This window comes from Microtus oregoni, unplaced genomic scaffold (assembly GCF_018167655.1).
Source record: "Microtus oregoni isolate MIOR12 unplaced genomic scaffold, Mior012 000001F_ref0000356, whole genome shotgun sequence".
In the NCBI taxonomy this organism is placed as follows: Eukaryota; Metazoa; Chordata; class Mammalia; order Rodentia; family Cricetidae; genus Microtus; species Microtus oregoni.
The window spans coordinates 56,912,052-56,937,757 of record NW_024543060.1 but is presented as its reverse complement, the minus strand read 5'-3'; the positions used below and the strand labels follow the sequence as shown (position 1 = coordinate 56,937,757).

Below are 25,706 nucleotides of genomic sequence, written 5' to 3'. Positions count from 1 at the left end.
ACTTTCAGCTCCAGCCGCGGCCAGCAGCTTGTTTCTCCACGACACTGCAGTGCTGCTGCCTGCCCCCGCCACCCGAGGAGGCTCGGTGCCACCCACTGCTCTGTTTCTTGCTAGAGTTGAGCTGTGCATCCTACCCGTCCCGGCAGAACCTTCCCATTCTCTCCCTGCTTTCCGACGGCACAAGAGTCAGTCTGTATCTCTGTCTCTTTCTGTCTCCCTCAGTCTCTGTCTCCCTCAGTCTCTGTCTCTCTCTTTCTGGAGAGAGGAGGAGGAATTCTTTCCCCGCCTAACATTGCAAGAGACACAATTCACTACAAGTCTCCCTTTCCAAGCTGCTGCAAGCGTCCCCAGTGCCCGTAACTCCCGATCTTTAGAGGAGAGAGGAGCTCAACTCTCCCTCTCCCTCGTTTCCCGCCTCCTCTCACTACCTCCACCTCCACCTCCACCTCCGCCACCCACCGCCCGCAGCGCCTCCTCCTCTTCTCCTCCTCCTCCCCTCTCTCTTTTTTGGCAGCCGCTGGACGTCCGGTGTTGATGGTGGCAGCAGCGGCAGCCTAAGCAGCAGCCCTCGGCGCGCGCCAGCTCTGCCAGCTCCGCCAGCTCTCATCGCCCTTGCCTTCTCCAGCTCTCTCCATCCCGTCTCCCGAAAGGTGCTGGGCGGATCCGGGGCGGCGGAGGGCGAGCGGCTGCAGCGGCGGTAGCGGCGGAGGCAGCGGTAGCGGCGGCGGGAGGCAGAATGAGCGCACGCGGTGAAGGCGCCGGGCAGCCGTCCACTTCAGCCCAGGGACAACCTGCCGCCCCGGCGCCACAGAAGCGAGGACGCGGCCGACCCAGGAAGCAGCAGCAAGTCAGTACGCCGGCGCGGAGGGGCCCCTCAGCCCACCCGCGACGCCTCTGCCCCGGGGCCCCGCGACAAGCCGGGTGATCAGAGCGCGGGAGCGCAGCGACCAGGGCGGTGCAAGGTTGCCCACCAGCCCCGGGGTGTAGGTGGGCGGGAGACCGATTTACCCACCGGCGAGTGCGCAGTGCATGCTCCCGGGTGCCCGCGCCCCTTGGCTGCAGGAGGCGGGGGTCCTCTGGCCTCCGTAGTCACCCGGCGGGAGGTGGGGTCGCGCGAGGCGCGTACCGGGACTTTCGCTATTGTGCGCAGTCCCGGAGCGGCGCGGCGTGGCTAGGGGACAGTGAGTTTCTGGGGTCCCACAAACTAAAAAGCATTGCTTTGTCAGCCGCTTTTGCAACCGTTCAGCGAGAGGGCTTGCCGGGGACTGGGGCGTTCAGGAGAGTTGGGACTCGGTGGGTCGGAGGACCCGCAGCTTTCTGCAGATTCTCGGGGCTGCCCGACCGCAGGAGGTTGGCGCGCTGCGGCCGCCCCCTCCGTGCCCTCCCCACACTCCGTGGCCCAAGGCTCGCGCCCTCCCGACAAAGAACGTGGGCCGACTGCCTACTTGGGGTCTTTAAATGCTTGCCGAGCTGCAGCCGCGGGAGCAGGCGGGGAAGGGAGCCCGGGAATCTCAGATCCTCGCGCCACAGGGAAACGCGCTTCTCCCAAGGAGCTTTGGAAGGAGAGTCCTAGAGACTGCACGGTAGCTACGGTTGCTTCCCCGCCTAGAGCCAAGTCCTGGCTCCTGGCTCCGGCGCTTCAGAGCAGCTGAAGTTTAGTGTCCTCCTGGGTGAATGGCTGGGGGCTGGGAGGGGACGGTTGAGGGGCACCCAGGACCCCGCGGAGTGGAGGGTTTTGTCTGCGGATGCAACCAATTAAGCGTGCAGCCGGCTATTGCAGAGCTGTGCGCAGTGCCCAGTTAAACTCCGCTTCCTGGCCTTTTAAACTTCTCTTTTCTTCTTTTACCTTAAATCTCTTCCCTCAGGCAAAAAGAAGGGTTAGAAAATAATCCTATAGTTACAAATTGCCCCTGGGCGCTAGGTAGGAAATCGAAGAATGATTGCCAAGCGGTTTTAGAAAAAACGAGAGGTGTACCTTTTTGAAATCATCAAAGCAAACAAGCCAATCTAGAGGCCTCCGAGTTTTCCCGCTCTACCCTTAGCGACACTTTAGTGTGCTTTTGGAGCCTGTTTTACACCTCCAAGAAGTCTCCGCTCTACCCTCCTGCTTCCTACCAGTCACCCAGCTTTAACGAATTCTGCTAATCGCACCTCCCCCCCCCATTAAAAAAAAGTCTAAAAGAAAACGCAAGAGGATCCGGAGGTGACTGGGAGCTTTTACCTTTGAGTAAAGGCCGAGCTCACAAAGAAAAATGTGTTTCCGATGTGATTGCTCTAAGTGCCCACTGGCGCGAGTATCTAATGGACGTTTCCAAGAAACTTTCCCCCACGCGAACTTCCATTGGGAGCTTAAAGGAGTTGTAATTAGTTTCGTTTAAGCACCCAATCTGAATGAAATAAGAGGAGATGATTCACCCCGGAGAGACGTTCAGCGTCCCCGGAGTATCAATCATCACGTTTTCCTAACTGCTTGAGTATTGGCTGCTTAGCCTGGCACCCAATAAAGGAAAGCGTTGATATACCTGGGGACCTGGGTGGTTCAGTTGCTCCTTCCCAGATACTTACATTCCTCTCTTCGTCTCCCCCCCTTTTCTTTCCAGCCCACCCCACAAAGACTTCCTTTTTAAAAAATTTGGGAGACAACATGTTTATTTTTGTAAAAAGATATTTAAATTTCGACGGGAGACTATGCCTGTCTCTCCAAAAGGAAGTGGAGAATTGAAGCAATTATCTAGATAATTCAAGCAAAACCTCCCACCTCAGATTTGCCATAATTATTTGGAAATTTTTAGGAGGTATGGAATTATTCTGATCTGAACAGTTTGGATAATCGCTCCAATATTGCACTCAGAATGTGTGGGTTCAGTCCTAAACCACAAGAAACACAGGTCTATAGAAGTGATTACACTCCATCCTTTCCGTCGGACAGGATGGACATCTATCTTTCCAGCTAGCTATGATGCTGGGTTCTATTTCTGTTGTTTGAAATCCCGGTAGAATGGGTAGTGGTAGTCCTATAAAATGTTTATTATTTCTGTGAGTTGCCAAGTGCACGGCCATGTAAACTTTGTACCTTAAAAACACGTGACTTTCCAGAACATACAACTTTTTCGGGCTTTGCTATCATTTTGATTTTGAAATATTGACCAGTTTTTTTCACATGTAAAGCAGTTTCCTCTTTGAACACTGGGATTCGAACTGTGGTTATACCGCCACCGCCCCCCACCCCCTTTTGCAATGCTATGCCACCATCATCCAACTATGCATGAACTGAATGACTTCCAGCAGGCTGGTTAAGCTGCACATGCAGAAAACAGAGTCAGAGGCAGGGTCAGTCTCTTTCAGCCGGTCTTAGCCACAACAACTTTTCTTTCCTTCCTGCCCTTAGGAGCCGACCTGTGAGCCCTCTCCTAAGAGACCCAGGGGAAGACCCAAAGGCAGCAAAAACAAGAGTCCTTCTAAAGCAGCGCAGAAGGTGAGAAATTCGAGCTGAAGCTTTTCCAGTGTTGCCGATGACCTCCCTGTAATTTTCCCAATCTAAATCCACACACCAGGATTGGTTCTGGCTGAGCAACCCACGACGTCATTTCTAGATTTGCTAGATTGGGTCTTAACCCCTTTTCTTTTCTTTTCTTTTCTTTTCTTTTCTTTCTTTCTTTCTTTCTTTCTTTCTCCGTGTTGATGCTTATTTTAAAAGTTTCCTGGAGATGCAATGATTTTAGGCAAACAAAAAGAGGCATTAAATCATACATCTCAAGGGCTGGGAAGCACAGGATGGTGGGGGTGGAGTGGGGGAAGAGGCTGGGTAGGTTGGGGTGGAAATGATACCGTTAATATTTACACCAATGGCAACCGAGTTCATAATAAATCAAAGCTAGAATTTTGACTGGTGATGATGTTCCTGTAATTTCCTAAGGAAAAAAAAAATAAAACTGAGATTAATTTATTCAGGGCTTATTTACATGATAACTGGAAACCAAGTCTCCCTATTAAAGCTAAGTACTTTGCCAAATAGATGTTAATTAAAGAGAAAATCCAATTATGGGTTACTGGAAAAAAAGTTTCATGAATTTTACAGCTTTATATGTGATCAAGTATACTGTTTGGGACAAACATGTAAGATAATATTGTCAAAAAAGTTTCTCCCAAAGTGTTATTCTCTTAGACCACAAGAAGTTTAAAAACCAATATTTGCCTTATTTAATATTTTGGAGTGTGTGATAGGACACAATTAAGGTTGACATTTGTTTTTGTCTTTTTTTAAACAGATTTTAAGTTGAACCTTTAAAATAATTTCATGTTGGTTGTGTGTGCTACCAAAGAGGAAGTGCCCACAGTAAGGCCTGTGTGGGGGAGTGACGGAGACTATCTGTCACTCTTGGGTTTGAACTGGAAAGAGTTTGCATCTTATTTGTGAGTGTGTGCTGTAGTTGAAACTAATAATGCAAAAATCAGAAATAAATCCCCACATATATTTTCAATAGATTCAAATATACAGCATTTGTTTAAGGTGATTCTGCTCGTCTTTGGGGGATTAATATTCTGTGTGTGAGTGCAGCCACTAACCACGTTGTATGGGATGGTTCTCAGTGGTGCACCCTGTCATAGCAACCAGTGATGTAGAAAAGCCACTGAGGAAGAAATTATGACTTCTGGTTGGTTAACACTTTTGAAGAGAGTTGAAAGAGCAGGCTTCTCTAATACTTGAATTAACTGTGTTTTAAAGTTCAGATTTGTAGTCAGTATTTAACCAGTTAACCCTCAGGTGTCTCTAAATAAGCCTGCTGTTTAAGTAATGGTGCCTTCTCTGCCTTCTATTCATAAATGAACTAAAACAGGCTTCAAAACAAACAAAACCAAGTGATTCTGTGTTGTGTTTCTGTGGTGCTTCTGCTTTCAGGGGCAGGCCAGGAGTGTCTTGGTGGGCATCAGCAGATACTTAAAATATGATGTAATCACTCCTAAGATGCCTCATCATAGTATCATTCAAGAAGTCTTTGAAGTTCACCATAAATCAATGCTCTGCAGATATTCTAAAAAGGAAGGTGGGCTATCATCTTCATGTCACACTGGGTGACACTTTCACTTGAGTGAATAGGTGGAAATGGTCCCATCATGCTCTCCCCACTCTGCAAAGTTTATTTTGGACTAAGAGTATCTGTATGGACAAATGGAAAGTTAAGACTTGTGCCTGATTTAATGTGTAAAACAAAACAACAACAACAGAAAGCTTATCCATTTCCCGGCATGTTTGGTTATTCAGTGGCTTTAGTCATAACATCTGCAGATGGTTCCCTAGGCTGTCCTCTTTCTGTAATTCTCCTTGTGTAACACATACTTGTATAATCACTAAAATACAAACAGCCCCCCCAAGAAGACATTTTTCTGTGCTCTTTTATTCTTCAAGTTATAATTATTTCCTATAATTCTATTACAAATGCTCCTCTCTTAATAAAGGTGAATAAATGCATTATCTTAGAACACGACTATTACTTTTCTTCAATTTTATAAATTATACTTCATTTGAGTGAGGGCATTGATAAGTCATTCCTGGAGTGGATAAAAGTGAAAGGGTTTCACTTTTAAATCAGTTTTTATGGAGGGTGTTCCTATGCCTCTACACACATGGTTAGGTTATTAACTGTGTATTTTATTGTATTCGAACAAGACTTATGCTCATTATGATTTTAAACTGAAAACCTTTTTAGAAAGAGTTATGCAGTTCAAAACATGCTAGATGAAAATACCCTATTAGACTGAGCTGAACACATGGGAAAGCCTTCAGTATAATTAATTAAGTGAATATTTTTTCTGCACTCTGGGAATCAATCTCTCTCTCTCTCTCTCTCTCTCTCTCTCTCTCTCACACACACACACACACACACACACACACACACACACACACCTGGCAGGTACTTGAGGAGATGGGATGCACACTAGAGTTCTCACAATGCTGTTTAAATTTTTCTTGCTGCTTTGAACTTTTTCTTTTCTCTTAAGTTTATGCTTGGGCTGAGCAACTGGCCTTGGGGCACTTGAAAACAAAACTTCTCATTAGGAAATTAGCAGTGAGAAACTTGACAATACATGCAGAATGTTGCAAGACCAGGTGGATGAGTGAGTACTAATATAACTATCCTTTAAATTTCAATAGGAAGTTGATTTGTGTAATATGTACAAGAAACAAATCTATAAAGAAGCAATTTGTCATGTTTAGAATTTATGGAAGAGAAGATAATTATTCTTCCATCAGAACTAATTTCATGGATAACCCTTGTGTGTCCATAATAGTCTTTCCTGGGGCTCTTCCAGTCTGAGTGCAGCCTTAATAAAAAGAAATCAGAAGTTGATTTATCTGAGTATGCAAGTGTGTGCCTTTGCCTTCACATTCTTTTGTTTCTAGGTCGAGGTACACCTCTGATTGGCTACCTTCTGATCTTTGTGCTGTGCTTTGGTTTCCTCTACTGGCTGGGCTTCCTGGAGATGCTCTGTATTTTCCCATTTTGCTTTCTTGGGGACAGGAAGGCATCATCTCCCTTATGTTTAGGGTTTTGTTGATTCTTTTTAATCAGGAGAGAAAACTGGAGGGGCTGGCACTAAAGTCCTCTGCTTCAGGTCACAAGCAGATAGATCTTCAAGCTTCAAAGTGGGTCTCGTTCAGAGGCTTGTAGGGGTGAGTGTGTTTCTGAGGTTGAGTTAAATTTTAATAGGAAGATTTCAAGCAGGAGGTACCCCCATTTCATAATGTTAGAATTTTGCTTAGCCCCTGCCTTTCACTGGAGATATAATGGCCAGACTAGGGGACAGAGCATAGAATGACAGTTGTAGCTGGGTAAAGTGTGAACGCTTTGAATAATGCATTCAGAATAAACATGCCTTTTCATCTTCATATACACTGTAAATAAGCCCTGAGGTTACCTGGGTACTCTGTAGACCAGGTCATTTTCCACATCATTGGCATTCCTGGAACTGATTAGGGTTTTTTCCTCATAAAATTTTACTAATATTAATCACAGACATTTTAGGAATAAAGAAGAGAGGTGGGTCTTAATGACCATTTCATAGTAACTGCAGAGTCTGGTTGCTGTGTGAGGACAGGATTTTCTTTTGAGCCTGGCACCCTTCCTTGACTTTTGTCAAAGATGACTTGGGGGTGATCATAAAGTTCCAGCCTGTAGTTTCTACAGTGCTAATATGATTTAATTAGCACCCCTCTGTGTGCTAATGGGCGGGAAGCTCTTGCGTGAGATTCAGGGCTCTAGAGAGTACCCCTAAGACTGTGTCATGGAGGAAGGGTGCTGGGCTCTAGAGAGTACCCCTAAGACTGTGTCATGGAGGAAGGGTGCTGGGCTCTAGAGAGTACCCTAAGACTGGTGCCATGGAGGAAAAGTGCAGGGCTCTAGAGAGTACCCCTAAGACTGTGTCATGGAGGAAGGGTGCGGGGCTCTAGAGAGTACCCTAAGACTGTGTCATGGAGGAAGGGTGCGGGGCTCTAGAGAGTACCCTAAGACTGTGTCATGGAGGAAGGGTGCTGGGCTCTAGAGAGTACCCCTAAGACTGTGTCATGGAGGAAGGGTCCTGGGCTCTAGAGAGTACCCTAAGATTGTGTCATGGAGGAAGGGTGCGGGGCTCTAGAGAGTACCCTAAGACTGTGTCATGGAGGAAGGGTCCTGGGCTCTAGAGAGTACCCTAAGACTGTGTCATGGAGGAAGGGTGTGGGGCTCTAGAGAGTACCCTAAGACTGTGTCATGGAGGAAGGGTGCGGGGCTCTAGAGAGTACCCTAAGACTGTGTCATGGAGGAAGGGTGCGGGGCTCTAGAGAGTACCCTAAGACTGTGTCATGGAGGAAGGGTGCTGGGCTCTAGAGAGTACCCCTAAGACTGTGTCATGAAGGAAGGGTGCTGGGCTCTAGAGAGTACCCTAAGACTGTCATGGAGGAAGGGTGCGGGGCTCTAGAGAGTACCCCTAAGACTGTGTCATGGAGGAAGGGTGCTGGGCTCTAGAGAGTACCCCTAAGACTGTGTCATGGAGGAAGGGTGCGGGGCTCTAGAGAGTACCCTAAGACTGTGTCATGGAGGAAGGGTGCAGGGCTCTAGAGAGTACCCCTAAGACTGTGTCATGGAGGAAGGGTGCGGGGCTCTAGAGAGTACCCCTAAGACTGTGTCACGGAGGAAGGGTGCAACTGCTACCTCCACTTTCTTGGTATTTTTTGAACTAAACATTGCCTGGGATGGAAAAGCCTGAATGCAGCTGTTAATACCATATGACAGTGTCTGTCATCAAGTCAACTGAGGTCATGATGCAAAGAGGGGAGATTCAGATCCATCAGGATTGGTTTTTGGGGTTTTTTTTTTTTTTTTTCAAGTCAGGGTTTCTTTGTAGCTTTTGGAGCCTGTCCTGGAACTAGCTCTTGTAGACCAGGCTGGCCTCAAACTCACAGAGATCCGCCTGCCTCTGCCTTCCAAGTGCTGGGATTAAAGGCATGCGCCACTACTGCCGGGCCCCCAGAAACTACCAGCCCTCTGAACTCTTGACTCTTTTCTCCTAAGTTCCCCTTACTTTAGTTGACCTATAACCTTGGCTCATTCCTATCTCAGAGTCTTAACAGATCTGAATGTTCCTGCCTGGGATCCTATTGCATTTCAATTCTTTGTGAAGAGTAGGAGGTTGAGGAAGAGCATTTATGCTGGTTAAGTCATTCCAACCTGTTTTGTCTTGTGAATTGACTTTTATTTGTTTCTTTCTTTTACAGTTTCCAGAGTTCCCCCTGAGAACCACACAGCTTACACGAGGGTGGAAACTAAAATTCAGAACTCCTAACACTTAAGACTCTCAACTGAGCATCTGTGCTCAGCTAACCACTAGAGAAAGGGGAACAGAGAGGCAGCGATATTTTTAAACTGGTTTATATTTATTTTTATGGCTCTAACACACAGAACAACTTTGAATGGCATATTCTATTATTTCTTTGTTTATCTTTAGTCCTGGAAATGAAGTCCAGGACGCTGCACATCCTAGGACAGTGTCTTACTACTGAGCCACACTCCCAGCCTTTCCTGTGAACCTCTATACTATATTACTGCTATTTTATTTGATTGCAAAAGAGGTAGGGAAACAATTTAGAGTAGGAACGTCTCCAACCCTGAACACAAGAACTCTTCCAAAATGTTGTGCTTGGTTTTAACTTACTGCATACGTATGTAGAAGCAGACATGTGCAAAAATATTGACAGGAGAACTCACGTAAGGGTTTCCTTGGAAAACTGAGTGTGAGCTGCAACAGATGAGGACATGTTCTTCTAATTCTCACTGAAAATATAATATGTGAGCAAATTGTAGCATCTTTTCAAGACTAAAAATGATCGCACATAATCTTGGGAAATCCAGAACTAGGTTATCAAAATGGTGAAAGGAGAATTTACTTGATGTTTATTCCAAATGATTGGTCCAGTTGAATTCAGTTCCAATGACTATTGGCTTACACTGCTTATGGTTTTTGTTTTTGTTTTTTTGTTTTTTGTTTTGAGAGAAGCTGGGTGAAATTATTTATGTTTCTAGATTTTGATTAGATGTCCTTATGTTTCATATACTCTTAAAATCCTGCAAACTATTGGGTTCAAACAGGGGTTAGTCTTTTAAACAATTCAAAATACAAATATATGAAACCAACCCATGCAGTTGGTTTTTAAAAAAAATCCCTAGTTCTTGTTCTGTGTTCACATACCTCCTGGTTTGAAGTTGGGATGTCCGGCTTGTAGGTAACGCCCACTACAACTCAAAAATAAGATGAGAGCATTTTTTTTTTTTTTTTGGTTTTTCGAGACAGGGTTTCTCTGTGGCTTTGGAGCCTGTCCTGGAACTAGCTCTTGTAGACCAGGCTGGGCTCGAACTCACAGAGATCCACCTGCCTCTGCCTCCCGAGTGCTGGGATTAAAGGCGTGCGCCACCATCGCCCAGCGATGAGAGCATTTATAATTGTAACAATTGAACAGCTATCTAACTGTCTAAGCTTGACCTAAAGTTAGCCTTGAGTTAGTCTCTTAAGTCTCAGCCCTGCTCCTGTTCATGTCTTAATAGGAATACTGAAAATATTTTGCTCTTACTCAGTATCCTAAGGAGCCTTCTTCTTTTCAAAACTTTATTTCCTTGGTCTTAAAAAAAAAAAATCTTTCTTCTTCTCACACCTTGCCTATGGCCTTTCGGTTTTATAACTGAGACTATCCCAGCAAAGATAATGTCTTGACATTAGGCTGAGTCTAGGGTCTGCTCCCTGGGAAGGTGGGCACAGAATCTCCCACAAAGTGAAAAGGAGGAGTTGTCACTGTGAGAGCTGCAGACAGGCGGGGACTCTTGGTGAGGGTGGTGTTCAGCGCAGTGGAGTGGTAGTACGTCTGTCTCTGCCACACTGCAGTCTTGTCTGGCCCTTCGTGAATAGATTACTTCTTTAATTCTCGCTGTGGTCTGCACAAATGATAACACTGATTCACAATTGCAGACCGACACATGCCCAGTGTTCAACTCTGAACCCTCATCCTTCTCACTCTGGGGGCTGACCAGGGTGTCGTATACTACCAACCACAATGTGGTTGGTGTCGGTCATCTTCCTCAATGACTTGAGGTACAGACTGGGTTAAAAGTGGGGGTAACTTGAAGTGCAGCTCTCTAAGACAGGAGGGCAGAAAAATGTGTGTCTTCTGCCAGGAATACGCAGAGACTTTGGGCCCCCCAATAATCCACCAAGTTTGGGGACTGTAATAAAACAAATGTATTCTTATTTGTCAAATGAAAGGATTACCAGAGATGGTTTTGAAGTTCTACCAAACTTTTGATGGTAATGGAGAAACAAAACACCAGTGCTTTTCACATCCCAGGCTCCTCCCTCCCCACTGTCTCTCTTCTTCCTCTCCCCTTCCTCCCTTCTTTTATCCCTTTTTTTCTTCCTTTCACAAACTGGTAGTGAATACCATCTCTAATATATCTGTGCTAACCATAATTCCCCTTTCCAAATTCAAGGGAGATGTTTACAGGCAAAATTTCCTTTTTAAGTGTTTTAAAATATGGAATATACTCACAAACTTCAACACCCAGCACTTTTTAAAGGAAGCGTCACTCTCCCCCATTTTCATGAAGCTGCTCCTAAACATGTAAAGTCTAGGACATGATTCTGAACGAGGCACTTTACAAAGGCAGGCAGAATCGAATGGGGAGCGCAGAGGAAGAAAGCTGGAGTCCGCTGTGGTGTGAGGGATGTGGACACTTGTGTCACAGTGCTGGCAAAAGTCTGAAATTTCAGTTTTCACAAAGGCAGAAAACCTACTGGTTCTCCCTGCAGCCCTCTATAAAAGCTGAAAACACTTAGAACTAGATAGGTCTCAATTATACATGTATGGAATACAGAACCAAAGCCCATCCCAGCAAAGACAAGGCAAACATTCGCTTTTACCGTTTTGTGTACGTTGATGTCTTAAAAAAATACACTCCATGTTTTGTTTTCCTTCTCTGAAAGACAGTGCTCCAAAGAGTATTGAACACGCACACATACACACACACACACACACACACACACACACACACACAGAGAGAGAGAGAGAGAGAGAGAGAGAGAGAGAGAGAGAGAGAGAGAGAGAGAGAGAGGCTGTTTTCCAGTATCTGAACATCCTGGAGTAAACCTCGTTTACACACGAAAACCCCAGTTTGTTTTGCAGACTTTGTGAAGTTTGATCAGAGCAGTTCAGTAATGTGGGTTTTAAAGAACAATCAAGCCTCCCAGATAGGGACCACACAGTGCAGCCAGCTTGTTGCTTCTAGATGTCATCTCAGAAGAGGGTTTCAGTTTACATGGGACACCAGCCTCCATGACCAAGGAGCAAGTTTACTTTTAACAAGTCGAAGTGATAATCGTGGACTTGTGCCCTTTTGTTAATGGTATGAATTTTATTTCTCAATGGGCTTTTTGTAAACGGGACCCTCATTTAAAAGTTATCGGGTTTGCAAGGCTTCCTCTCCCCTCTCTCTTTGAGAGATCTGTTTTCTCTGTCTTGAAAATGCAGAGAAGCCCTTTTTAGAGAACTCCTTGTCTTCAGGAGATTTCAGATACACTCAGGTCATACCATAGCTCCAGGATGTGAGAATTATACAGAAATCCCTGGTAGAGCACTGTTACCTTCAAGGTTAATAGCAGCCTCCCTGCCAGCCCATGGACCACCCAGTTCCCATGAGAAAGGACTTCTGTTTCATGTTCCTGTAATTCATTACTGGGTAAACTCCGTACAATTATCTTATAGTTACTTCCAAAGATCCACTCCAGAGCGCTGGGCCTGTGAGCCCTCCTAACTCACTGTATACCAGCCAGGCACTCCTTCAGAGCTGCCTTCTAAAGGAGACGTTTGAGCATACTTGTCTGTGGGATTGGACTAACCTGAAGGGAAACTCTACCTTTTAAGCCTTCTATCTTGTTAGGTATGAAAAGTCGTTCTGGAGGATCTTGTTTAGGACGGGCAGTCCCAAAGGCCTTGATGTCCCCTCAAAGCTCATCTCTACTTTACAGAGGAAATAGAAATCAAGGCTTCCAGGGACCTATCCCTAGTCATAGAGCTAGACTATCTGAGAAAGGTCTTCCTACCTAAGCTTTCCAAAGCATGACACCTTCATATCCCTCCAGGGGACAATTGAGAAAGATTGTGTGGTTTTCTGGTCATCCCCAGCTTGCACATACCTTAAAACCCATGCTCTCGTGACTAAAGGTGAGGCAGGGCACTAACTTTGACCATAAAGAAATCCCTGGTTGACCTCCAACAAAGCTGGGAACATCGACAGCCAATCCTGACAGTGAAAGATGCTATGAGCTACTGAATTTCTTTTCATTCTCAAAAACAAGCCAAGTCAATGGCTCTGTTACCAGGGCCTTCTCCAGTACTGGGAAGAGGTTTAAAAGTCAGACAGAGCTGGGTTCAAATCTCATTCCCATCACTTACAGGCATGATGTATGACCTAACACATCTAGGATTTAGTCACTCATCTGCAAAGTAAATGAAATCATAATGCTCCTATTACAAGCCTGCTATAAGGACTAAAGTGACCCAACTTAGACCAGAGTGTTTTTAATGCTTAATAAATTTGAGGTAACATCAAATCATATAGAGCTTCTGACAATTGTGATAGCAATGAAGGTATCATCAAATTGCCTGTCTATTATCTATCAAACTGCCGTCTGTCTGTCTGTCAGTCTCATCTATCCATCCATTTAATCATCCATCTTTTTATCTATCTGTCTGTCTATCTATTCGGCCATCCAACTATCTCTCTCTCTATCAATCGTCTATTTATCTTGTCATTTATGTTTATCTGCTTTTATAGATAAGTTGAAGAAAGGAAGGTTTTATTAGTCAATATAGGCTTTAAATATTTCATTTTAGTATCACTGTACCAAGTCCCACTGGCTGTTAGCTCAGGTAAAACTACATTGCCAAACAAGTTGTCCTGACTCAGTCTGCCTAGATTCTTGCATGAGAGGTCTTGGATATCATTTTTGTGTATAATTTTTTTTATTATTTATTTATTGTGTATACAATATTCTGTGTGTGTGTCTGCAGGCCAGAAGAGGGCACCAGACCTCATTACAGGTGGTTGTGAGCCACCATGTGGTTGCCGGGAATTGAACTCAGGACCTTTGGAAGAGCAGACTATGCTCTTAACCTCTGAGCCATCTCTCCAGCCCCAGTGTATAATTCTTATACACAAACAATAAGTACTCAGATTCCCTCTTTCAGAAAAGTATAAACGTGTGCTTTTTATAATAAGAGAGTTGTCTGTGTGTGCATTGACACGCTTAAGGAATGGAGTAAGTGGTGACTAAGACTAATTGCTTTACGAATGTAAAATTGGAACTAGAATAGAAATAAATACCTAGTATCAGAAAATTCTATGCAATATAGCAATGAAACAATTTCTAAAAATAACAGGAAGTAGAGTCATGCCAGACTCGTTGAGTGAAGAGTTATTGTTAATAATGCCCACTTTAATAACTTTTGTGTCGCTATGGTTTAGATCTCTGGGACAACTATTGGTGATTTTTGCTGTTTTTAAAAATTCTTTATCTATTTATCATCTATCTATCTACCTACCTACCTATCATCTATCCATCTTTCTATCATCTACCTACCTACCTATCTATAGATCAGGCAACTGATTAATTAGCAGGTGATCGTTTTGGGCAGAGAACAGGAAATTAGCCATGCAGAAGTTGGTAGATGTTCACTGTTTCTTATTAAAGTGTTTATGTGTTATTTCTTAAGTACAGACTTGCTTTCTATAGCAGTCTAGAGAGAACCGCTTTATTATTTAAAATCAATGTGTGTATATTAACTTTTGTAGCTAGTTGTAATTGGAGAGTCTTGACCATTGAAAGAATGTTTGTGCTGTAAAATATTAATTTGCATAAGTTATGGGATGTGGGAATATTTCTTTTGTCTGATTAGAAACAAAGGCGAGGGAGATTTCCCAAGAGCGTAGTCAGGCATCTCAGAGGAGATCACTCCATGGGAGTCCTTTGTGGTGAGGGGGTTGCATAGATACCTCTTTATCATTTGGCCAACAGCGAAGAAGAAGCGGTCACTGAAACAAGAGGAAGAGGTTGTTCAGACAGGCTTGATACTTCATCTGCAGTCCAGAACATTCTACCTGGAAGCAGAACTCTTGGCCCAGCACTTGTAAATAATGTCAGGCAGGAGACCACATGACTTCCTTTTTTCGTTTTTTTCAGAAAGCAGAGGCCATTGGAGAAAAGCGGCCAAGAGGCAGACCTAGGAAATGGGTGAGTACTGAGATACAGTTTTCCCTCTTAAAAGGAAAAAAATGTTTCTTTAAAAAAATTAAAATGAAAAAGAAAGTTGTGTTTCATGGATGACGCGAATTGGTAACTTCTGGCATGCTAGAATCTTTGGAAGATCTTTGAGGCACATGACCTATGATGTTTCTTACCCTTTGGTTCCAGAGCTCCCTGCCTCTGCTCCCTGGAGGTGACTCCTTCCTCTCTCTTCCCACATCAAAGGAGTCTCTGCTCTTCCTGCCAGGGGCCACAGGGATGATTTGTTTACAGGTTGAGTAACTGGAGTTAAACTCACTGGGAGCCCTCAGAAGCTGATTTCTATGGTGATAAAATTCAGATGAAACATGAATGGGGTAACTTTTTTTTTTTTTAATGTTTTTCTCTTTGCGGTTTCCTCTCTGGCTTTTGCTTTGGCCTAGTCTCATTTTCTGATGCTTTGCATGTTCTTTATCACATTGGTTTCTTCAGGAAATAGGTGTGATCTCCAGCAGCCCCAGCCTTAATTGTCATTCTACATGGGGACTACAGAGGCCTCGGTGCCAGGCACGTGACCCACCTTCCCTGGAAGGTCTTTCCACAGACAGGGTAAAGGGAGCTGTTTCTCAAGAAGGTGGCAGGCGTTGCCTGGCCCCAGCCTGTCTTCGTTACTTACTTTTTTGCCTCTCCTCCCCGAAAGTGCTGCTCTGGTTGGCTCCGCCTCCCTCCACCTTTTACGGTTTCTTTCCTGCCCTGCTGGGTTGCATTTCCCGCCTTAGTTTGCTGTTCTCTGCTTCACTTTCTATTTATACCTCGGTGTTCCCTTTCATTTAATTTATTCATCTTGTGTTTTTTTTTTTTTCCTCCTCCGCTCCGCATGTGTTGGGATTAGATTTCTTAGCACAAGGAGCGGGGGATGATCTTTAGATTAAAAACATCTTACGCGTTGCAGTGGAACCTTAAAAGTAAAGGCAGTTTATGGAGCCTGTTTTCCAATGAGGGAATTCTCCCCCAGGCTTATCTCCCAGGCCATCCTCCACTCTATGCCCTATTGCCTTAAACAAAGGAATCACACTGTCCCTAGGCCACCTCTTCCTGTCACAAATGCTCAGGACTTAAGAATCAACCCCTGTCTCTCCTGAAATTCAGACCCCGCCCCCACTTCATTCTCAGTAAGCCTTCAAATATTTGAGGACAATTAACTGTCTCTGATCTGATCCTTCCACCCCCACCTCATCCTGCTGCGCAAAGAAACATTCTTGTTACTTGTTTCCGGCACATTTGTTTTATTTGTTTGTTTGCTTTTTAACATTGTGAAATGTGTTCCCCTGAGCTATGGATCACATTGCAGGTGTGGGTTCCATGAACAGTGGGTGTGTTACCTGTGTTGTACCTATGGTTATCTGTTGCTGCTACATCTATGTTCTGGGAGCACAGTAGTATGGATCATCAACTGTTTCATTGTGCTTATGGACATTATGAGTATGGACAGGGTGGAGCAGAGCGTGTCTGCTAAGACCCTCAGCATTTAGCCACACCTCTGAAATTCAGGGCCTAGAATTGGAAGGCCTCTTAACTTCAGGTCCTTTGATTAGTTGGAAGTCTGGTCCTGTCTATGAGTGTCCTCGGACAGCTCACACTGTAACCGGATGGTCTTGGTCTTCTTAGCTGTACTCATGGGTCAGTAACCTGGAAAGAACCACAAACTTACCTCTAGAAATCAGAAAGTCCCGCCACGGTTCCACTCTAGAGAACACAGTGTGAGCAAGGCGGCTGGTGCACACGGATTAAGTGCAGGCTTGCTATTTCCTAAGCATCTGAGCCCCAAAAGGGCACCCCATCCTCGGGATGACTCAACAAGGGAGACCTGCATACTTTTGCTAGTAGGCAACAGAATAGTCAATAGATGTGACCTTTGAAGTCATAGGATTAGCAGGACTACAATGAAATAAGATGTAAGCTGTTAAAAGAGAAAGTCAACCAGTTGTTATAAGTCTCTGCTTTCCATTCCTAACGCCTTTGGGGTACCCTCTGATACGATGATTCTCAGCTTTCTAACACTGTAACCCTTCAGTACTATCCCTCATGTGGGGACCCCAACCATACAATTATTTCGTTGCTACTTCATAACTGTAATTTTGCTGCTGTTATGAATCGTAATGCAGATATCTGATATGTGACCCTCTCAGGGGTCCTGATCAGCCGCTCCTCTAATATCCTCGGAGTTTAACCTCCGTGGACCTTAGTCACGTCTGTTCTCCTCAGAAACTGTCTGCAGCCCTGGCACCGGTCAGTGAGTTGATTGCAGCCCACTGCAGTGCTCCAGACCCCTCCAGCCTATACCCACTTCCTTGGTGCCGCACACAGCGGTTCCTATCAAATCTAGAGCACGTCAAGGGTGTGTGCAATGCTTTTCTAAAGGGGTTCTTGTTTCTTGGAGGGTACCTGGATTCTAGACATATGATCTTCACGCTGGGTGAGAGCGCCTGGGAAGTATCAACCATGGAGATCCTGGCTTCCTGGGAACAGCTGTGGGACTCTTTCTGACTCACCTGGCTTCTAATTTTTACTGGCTGTGCGACTGGAAGGTTTTTGTGTGGCGCATTGCAGCAAGCCCCCAGTTTGGTCTCAGAAGAAGAGTCGCTCTGCTTCGGAGGGGAATTGAAAGGAAATGGTCTATTTTTTCTAGACAACGTGTTTCCTCTTTGCTTGCACAGCTCCTGTAGGTGACTGTGCAGTCAGCCCAGCAAGGCATTCTGTTCAGTGGCATCATTTGCTGAGAACGTTTGTAGGGAGGAATATGTCACTGCGTTTCCCATAGGAAGTGGCCTTGGGCTTTATGCAAAGTATGAATCTTCCAACAGTTGCATCCACTGTTTCCTTGAGTTGTAGATATCTTTTTGAACTGACTGGATTGACTTGGTATTTGGTTTAGAGGCCAAATTGTTCCCTTTATTGTTGTAGATTTTGCTTTAAAGTTCTTTTGCTAATACATACATACATACATATATATATCATATAAATCTTTTTAAAAATAAGTTTATTTAAATAAGAAGATACTTGACTTGAAGGGATTTAACGATTCGTTCTTTTCCAGTATAATTTACCCCTACTTAAGACAGGTTGCCCTACATGTAACAGCTACTTACAAAAAAGTTACAAACCTGTCTTTGGTTTCACAATGATAATTGAAAAACATTGACAGTCCCCAAGTGAGCAGAGTGTGCAGGCAGTGTATGTCATTGAGCTTTTTAATTCAACCAATGAGAGCAAAATCCCCTACTTGATTTTTAAGAGGAGAGCGGAACGAACATGCCACTAATGGAGGAAGAGGCATTTTCACAGAGCCGGTGCCTTCTCCCACACCAGCTCCATCTGATGCTGAACAAAACAGAACATTGGTTATTTAGTTCGAGGAAGGAAGGAAGGAAGGACACACAGTATGCTTGTGTCTAATAAAGGAATGGTGAAGGAGAAATGAAAGAAAAGAGAAAACTGGGCTGTTTAGGACCAAACGGAGGCTCTCTAGTTGACAATGTACGCAACACAGTCCTGGAGTAAAGCAGCAGATTCCCTTTTTAGCAGACACTCCTGTCTGCTGCTGGACACAGCAGTTGTCTTCATCCGCATTCCCAACTGTGCAGATGTGGCCGTGTCGTTGATTATTGCTCATCAGACTGGAATCTCACCCACCTCGTTAACAAACCTCTCATTCACAATGGGCTTTCCTTAGTTTACTAGTGGTGTTTGCTTCTTCATCCTAAACTGTCCCGCAGAGCAACCATGCCCACCACCTTGAAATTCATGTTATCATTCTTCCCAGTCTTGACTCCTTCCTTGGGTTATCAGCTATGGCAAGCGTTGGCGGCTCCTCAGCTGCCACTTCACAAAAGGAGGCACCAGGCACACACCCTGTTCTATTAATCTTACAGACTCCCGTCGCTGGCCTTGAAAAGAGCGTTTATTGTAACTGCAGTCAGTAGTTGGGTTGGTTCACCAAAAATATGTAGATCTGAGGAGAACCTGGCATCAGTCCTGACCCTTGGAAAGGGTGGGGAACCAGTGAGCCCAGTGACTCCATGAGCATGCTCATTAGAGATGGTTAGGAATACGTCTACTGTCCACTGCCTCCTTTGGTCTATTCTCTCCTCTGGTTTGATTAGATTTCAGATCTATTATTAGATGTGGGTTTCCAGATTTTCATTCTCTGTCTGAACATGTCAGAGGTGAGAGGCAAAGAAAGGAGAATGAATGAGGCCTCCACTTCCTTCACAAGTCAAGAATCAGGGTTTAGGTGGTTTTGGGTTCAAGTTTAGAACCATCCCTCAACCCAGTGCTAACCTTGAACAAATGCCGGGATTGGCCCAAGGCTGCCTGTCTCCTCTGGAAAGGGAAGAATTCTAGGAATTCTTGTGTGTGTTAAATGAGGAAATGTGTGCAAAGGCTCAAAAAAACAAAAACAAAACCCTCAAGGCAAGGTGCTTGGTAGTTGTCAGCGATTATACCTGACAACAGAGCTAAGCGCCTGCTTACCCCAATGTCAACCATAGCTGCCCGTTTTCTATCCACCACAGCCACCAGGAGTTACACGCATGGAGTAAGACTCCCACACTGCACCAACCACATTCTATCAGGGGTACCACGTCTTCAGTGTGTGTCTTAGTTAGGGTTTCTATTGCTGTAAAGAGACACCATGGCCGCCGCCACCCTTATAAAGGAAAAGCATTAAATTGGGGTGACTGGCTTACAGTTCAGAGGCTCAGTCCTTTATCATCATGGCAGGGAGCGTAGCGGTGTTTAGGCAGACGTGGTGCTGGAGAAGGAGCTGAGAGTCCTATATCTTGCAGGCAACAGGAAGCCGGCTGAAACACTGGGTTAGGTATCCAGTGCCTAGGAAATCTTAAAGCCCACCCCCGCCGCTCGCAACACACTTCCTCCAACAAGGCCACACCTCTTAAGAGTGCCACTCCCTGAGATTGTGAGCTTCAATTGCTTTCTAACTACCACGATGTGTCTGATATTATCAAGTTTAAGGATTGTTTCTTAGTGATATTAAAGTGAGTTTTATGTCTGTTCACATGAGGGGAAAATTTTGACATTGATGCTAAAAGTCTTTGTTTTTCCTTATAGTAGAAGTCTGATGTTGTGTCTTGTTGAATTTGAAAAGTATTTTTTATGCTGTTTACCTTAATAGGTTCTTATAGAAACTTAATTTTTCTCAGAACCGCTATATCAGTCCTACTCCCGTGTTCAGGTAATACCTGCATTTCTCCCTTTTGCCCCAAAGAGCGGCTTATCACATAACTGATATAGGGACAGAAAATGTTTGGGAAACATTTGAAGAGTGTGGCGTTCACAATGAGATAGTAGAGACGTTCACTTCCCTCATGAAATGTGCCATCCAGATGTTTCTTAGGAAGACCACGAGGGCTGCAGGGAGAAAAGAAGCGAGGGCCAGACACAAGGAAGATGTGGTGAGGACAAGCTGGTTTTGTTTCCAGACCATTTCAGCAAAGGAAAATACACCTTACTACAAATGAATGCTTTTTGTCTTTTTTTTTTTCAAAAGGAAATAATTACTCTGCAGATCCTGAAATTGACCCAGAAACTGACCCAAGGACCAGACACTGAGTTCAGATGGTCATTGGAAAGCTGCTAACAGTCCCAGCTGTTTCCTTGGCTGTGGAAAGTCTTTATTTGGCAATGGGGTGTGTACAGGATGTTAAGTTAAAAATACACGTTTCCATTTAACCTCCTTCCAGGGGCACTTGCTTCTATTAAAGAGCCTGTACACAGGAAAGGGATGTAATTTCATTGGTTAGTCGCCTGGATAGGCAAGGCTTTTCCTGGTTTGTAGCAACCTAGAAATGTAAGAGATTTGATGACTGAGCAGGAGACACTATGAATAAATCTGGCTCTCAGTGGACTGGTTGGAATCGCTTTCTTTTAAGGCTTTCAAGCATCCATGTGTTGGAGAACCTGGAAATCTACCTGAAAGTAAAGCACTGGGTTTCCGTTTCCATTCTATCCTCTCCAGATGTTTGTCCCCTTTTGAAACACTTGTACCCATTGTAACCTAACACTTGCCTTCTTCAATGATACATAGCTCCAGTAATAGCCAATAATGCAGAGTACAGATAATTTTAAGTTTGTACTTGGGGTCAGAGGGGAAGAGATGACCTTGATATCACATCCAAAATGCCAGCTAAATGAAATTTGTAAAAAACAAGACCATTTTTTCCTTAAGAACTTGCAGCATGGGGCTGAAGAGATGGCTCAGTGGTTAAGAGCACTGACTGCTCCTCCAGAGGACCCGGGTTCAATTCCCAGCACCCACATGGCAGCTCACAGCTGTCTGTAGCTCCAGTTCAAGAGAATCTGACATCGTTATACCAATGTGCATGAAATGAAGTTAAATAAAGTTTAAAAAAAAAAAAAAGAACTTGCAGCATTAATATGCTTTAAAACCGGCAGAACGTCCATACCGCCCAACTACTGCACAAGGACATTCCATATCACCACAGAGATATTTACACGTCCACATTAATTGTCACTCTATTTGTGTCGGCAGACGAGTGGATAATGAAAATGTGCTCCATACACACAATGGGATAAAAAAAATAAATCGTAGAATTTTAAGGAATATGGGTGGGTTTGTAAAGCGTTAAGTATTAGGTGAGGTGACCCAAAGTCAGAAAGAAAATCACGTTCTCCTTCATGCGATCCTAGCCTGTAATGTATTTATGTATATGGAAACAGGTGTGAGTGTGGGTGTAGCGTAGTCTACAGTTTAGAAAGGGAGACCAGCGAAGGATTCCATTAGTGGCTGAAGAGGGCCAGAATGCAGGCTGAAGAGCACATGAGTTGTGAAAAGAGGATCAAAAGCGAATATTTTAGTATAGTTTCAATGTTAGATATTGGGGTAAATGCTGAGAAAGCAGAAAAGTAAAGGAGCCAGCCACCCGGGAGATTTCTTACCTCTACCGAATCCTCAGGTGGAAGGGGCAAGTTCCTATGCCTAGGAATCCGCAGGCTGAATGGGACCTGGATCCTGTCTCCACCTCCCTAGTGCCGGGATCAAAGGTGTGAGATCCCAAGGGCTGAGATCAAAGGCGGGGGCCACTGTCTGACCTCTATGGCTAACTAGTGGCTAGCTCCACCCTCTGATCTTCAGGCAAGCTTTAGAGCACAAAATATCACCATGCATCATCTTTTCTTTTGTGGTAGAGAAACGAATACAAATACAATTGGTAAAAAGGTGCAAAACCACGATGATGTTCCGTGGCTTCGGAATGGCCGTTCTAAAGATGGATGTTCCCTGAGATGGACAGTGTTTGGGAGGGGGCGAGGGTTTGAGGGCCACTTAATCTCGCTGATTCGTATTTCATGTCTGAGTATACTACAGTAAAGAGCCATCAGGGTAGCAAATAGCTTTCTCTTTATACTTAGTAATTTAAATGCCAACTTCCTGATGAATATAGTGCATTAAAAATCAATATGCAGTATTGACTTTAGAAAAAGACCTCTTTGTTATGTTTGCTGATAAAGTTGGAGAACTGAACAAACCCTAACTTGGCGAAGGGAAAGTTTTCCTTTAGTGTATATAAACTTTATGTTATAAAGCAAGCTCTTTGAATAATTGTTTCCCAGTTGTGAATGGAGATTGAACTTTCATTCTTTGACTTTTCATTTTCTTTTCAAATCGATACCTTGTGCTTTTAAAGAAATTGTACTAGGTTTAAGCACATAACCTGTAATCATTAAAACATGACCTCCGAATAGTTTCAAATGCTCGTTCATGCCTTGCCACTTAACAAATCGGTGGTGCCTCTCTTTCACAGGCCTCCGCAGGAGTTTGGCCGCTTTGTCTCCTCTTACTGCCTCCGTCTCTTCACTTCTGAGAATGGTGCTCTGCTTCTGAAATAGATTTCAGCACAGTCCCTTGAAAGGACTTTTTGACCCAATTTTGGGTCACCCCCAAATAGAAAAGCTCTGTGTTGGTTAAACCTCACAGAAAGGTTTCTATGGTAGTTTCTTGTGTGTTGGCAGGAACTGATCGAGTGCACTGTTTGGGTTCCACTCCCTTGCCCTTACAGTTTACAGCCAGCTTTTGTTCGTCTTTCATGAGTGTCTTGCAGTATTTACAATGACATAGGGAGATACATGGGCGTACTACTAGTGGGCAGGCAGTTGAATCTAGAGAACATTTTTTTACTTCCTAACACCCTTCCAGCGCTAGCCCCCCCCCCCTCTCTCTCTCTCTCCCTGTCTCTGTCTCTGTGTGTGTGTGTGTACTTGAAAACATGATAGGCATTATATGTTGCGATCTGTGTAGATAATGGGTGAACTGCACAAAACCATTTGAAATTCCAAGTTTCACCCAGCACTCGGGAGGCAGAGGCAGGCAGATCTCTGTGTGTTCGAGACCAGCCTGGTCTACAAGAGCTAGTTCCAGGACAGGCTCCAAAACCACAGAGAAACTCTGTCTCGAAAAAAAAAAAAATCCAAGTTTCATAAATAACAAAATGGTAACTTTGTCTACTAATGTGCTTAATTATTGAAAGGTTAATTTGGATAGAGATCAGCTGGGACTGTTCTTAAAAGCTAACTAACATCTCCGGGAGTAATAAGTAATTATGGCTAGCATCCTTTTGAACTATAGAAAGTCCTTAGGGGTCTTTGGTGTTTAGATAATTAATTCATGCTATGCTCATTTGTCTCACACCATCTTCTGGTACCAATGAGAAAGCCCGTTTGTGCATTGTTGGGTGCATTGTTGTTGTGCATTGTAGGCTCAAGGCTCACAGGTTGTACAGGCTGAAGGGCCATACATCCATAGTCACAGTGTGAAGAATTCTTTTGTCACTATCTTAATTATGGTTTCTATTGCTGTGATAAAAACATCATGACCAAAATCAGCTTAGGAAGGAGAGAGTTTTCTTTCATCATACAGATGGCATCTGTCTCTCAGAAGTCAGTGCAGGGACCTGGAGGCAGGGATGGAGGCAGAGACCTTTGAGAGTAATGCTTACTGGCTTGCTCCTCATGACTTGGTCAGCCTGTTGTCTTATACCATCCAGTACCGTCTGCCCAGGGGTGGCACCATTCACGGTGGCTAAGGCTCTCCCACATCAGTCGCTAAGAAGACACCGCACAGACTTGGATGGACATAGGCCAGTCTAGTAGGAGCATTTTCTTGGTAGAGGTTCTGTCTTCTCAGATAACCCTAGCTTCTGTCAAGTTGACAATAGATAGATGGATGGATGGATGGAAGGAAGGAAGGAAGGAAGGAAGGGAAGGAGATAGCTAGATCAGGACAGCAGCTAAAACTGACTTTTAAACCAGGAATGATTATGTCATATGTTCAGAACGATAACTCACTATCCCAGCAAGTAAATATATATTATACTAAACACTGGGACCCTCTTTTGAGAAGCTAACATTTAAAAATATCCATGAAGCAAAAACCAATTTTAAACATTTAGGAAATTTTAGAAGTTTTGTGGCTTTAAAAAAATAATTGAATCAGCTATCTGATTCAAGCTTAAGAAAATGTTTATATTCCTTTTAGCTGCAAAATTATCATAGAAATAGCCATCGATGCCTGAAAAATGCATAAGACATAAGATTTCATGAGCATCCCGACACAAGGTCTATCTTTCCATCCAGCTAACCTAAGTTCTCCTTATGTGGGTTTTAGTCCATCTCTGTCAGTTTCATTTGTAATGTTCTTTTTTCAGAATAAATCATCCTGTTGAGAACAGGGCAAAGTGTATATGCTTGGTGTGTGTGTGTACATGTGTGTGCATGCGTGTGAGTGCAAACATGCATGCCATGGCACATGTGATTGGCAGATAACTTGGTGGAGTCGGTCACATCATTATGTAGGTTCCAGGGATCACACTCAGGTCACCAGGCATGCGCGTCAAACATCACCTTCCATTGAGTCATATTGATGACCCCCAACACAGTGATTCCTTTTGTAAATCTTAACCAATCTGCAGTGGAATCTGGGCCCTTTCATTTGGTAACCTCGGGCTACTGTCAGATTTCCGAACCTAGTTCCTTTTGGGACATGAAATTGTTAATATTTTTGTAATTTTCGCTAACCTACCTACTCCCTAAGGAATGTTCTAGACGGTTCTGCGAGTGCCATTATTATTAAAAGCTGTGGATATGCATCAAGTCAGTTTCCCCTTTTCCGTAACATTCCAGACATTTCTATGTCTTGTTTTTCTAATTTACTGAAACAGCCCTCAAGTAAGCTAGATGGAACACTATTTGAGATGAAAATGTTATCTGTCTGGCTTCTGACTTTAATGACTTTCTAGCTTTATGATTTAGATAGGTTACTTAACATTACCTGTTCACATCTTACATGGGGCACCAAGTGTTCCTTCTGTGCTCTTCTGTGTGGGCTGTAAACGAGAAAAGGTAAGAAGATTTATAATTCACAGAGTACATATTGTCATAAAGAAACGGCAGTAAGTCTCAACAATGAAAGCAATATTTCACATGAGCGTGAACTTGGTCTCATCACAACTCATATAAGTTGTAAAATTTTGCTTAGCATTTTCAGCCTCACCTTTGTTTTCCACAGAAATTATCTGTCTTATGTATATAGGTTTGTTTCCTCTATGTATGTTTGTGCAGCATTTGTGAGCCTGGTACCCACTGAGGCCAGAAAAGGGCATCCCCTGGAACCGGAATTGTGAGCCACTATGTGGGTGCTAGGGCTCAAACCCAGATCCTCTGCAAGAGCAGCCAGTGCTCTGCTCTGCTGAGCCATCTCTCCAGCCCCTTCCATTGAAGCTATGAGACATATTTCCATTCCAATCTTCTTTTGTTGTTGCAAGGTTAAAGTTCCAACACTGAAGGTGTTATCTGCGGGGCTGGGTAATGTT

General features: G+C 44.1%; 1 protein-coding gene across 2 annotated transcripts in view; it reads left to right on the top strand.

Moving 5' to 3' along the window:
* The first annotated feature begins 531 nt into the window (after nucleotides 1–531).
* Nucleotides 532–25,706, top strand: part of Hmga2 (high mobility group AT-hook 2) — a 113,863-nt gene continuing 88,688 nt past the window's right edge. For both annotated transcript variants that reach the window (XM_041673895.1, XM_041673903.1), the window contains exons 1-3: nucleotides 532–847; nucleotides 3,389–3,475; nucleotides 14,761–14,811. In XM_041673895.1, the coding sequence (XP_041529829.1) occupies nucleotides 737–847; nucleotides 3,389–3,475; nucleotides 14,761–14,811 (249 nt within the window). In that variant the 5' untranslated portion in view covers nucleotides 532–736. The remainder of the gene's footprint in view (nucleotides 848–3,388; nucleotides 3,476–14,760; nucleotides 14,812–25,706) is intronic.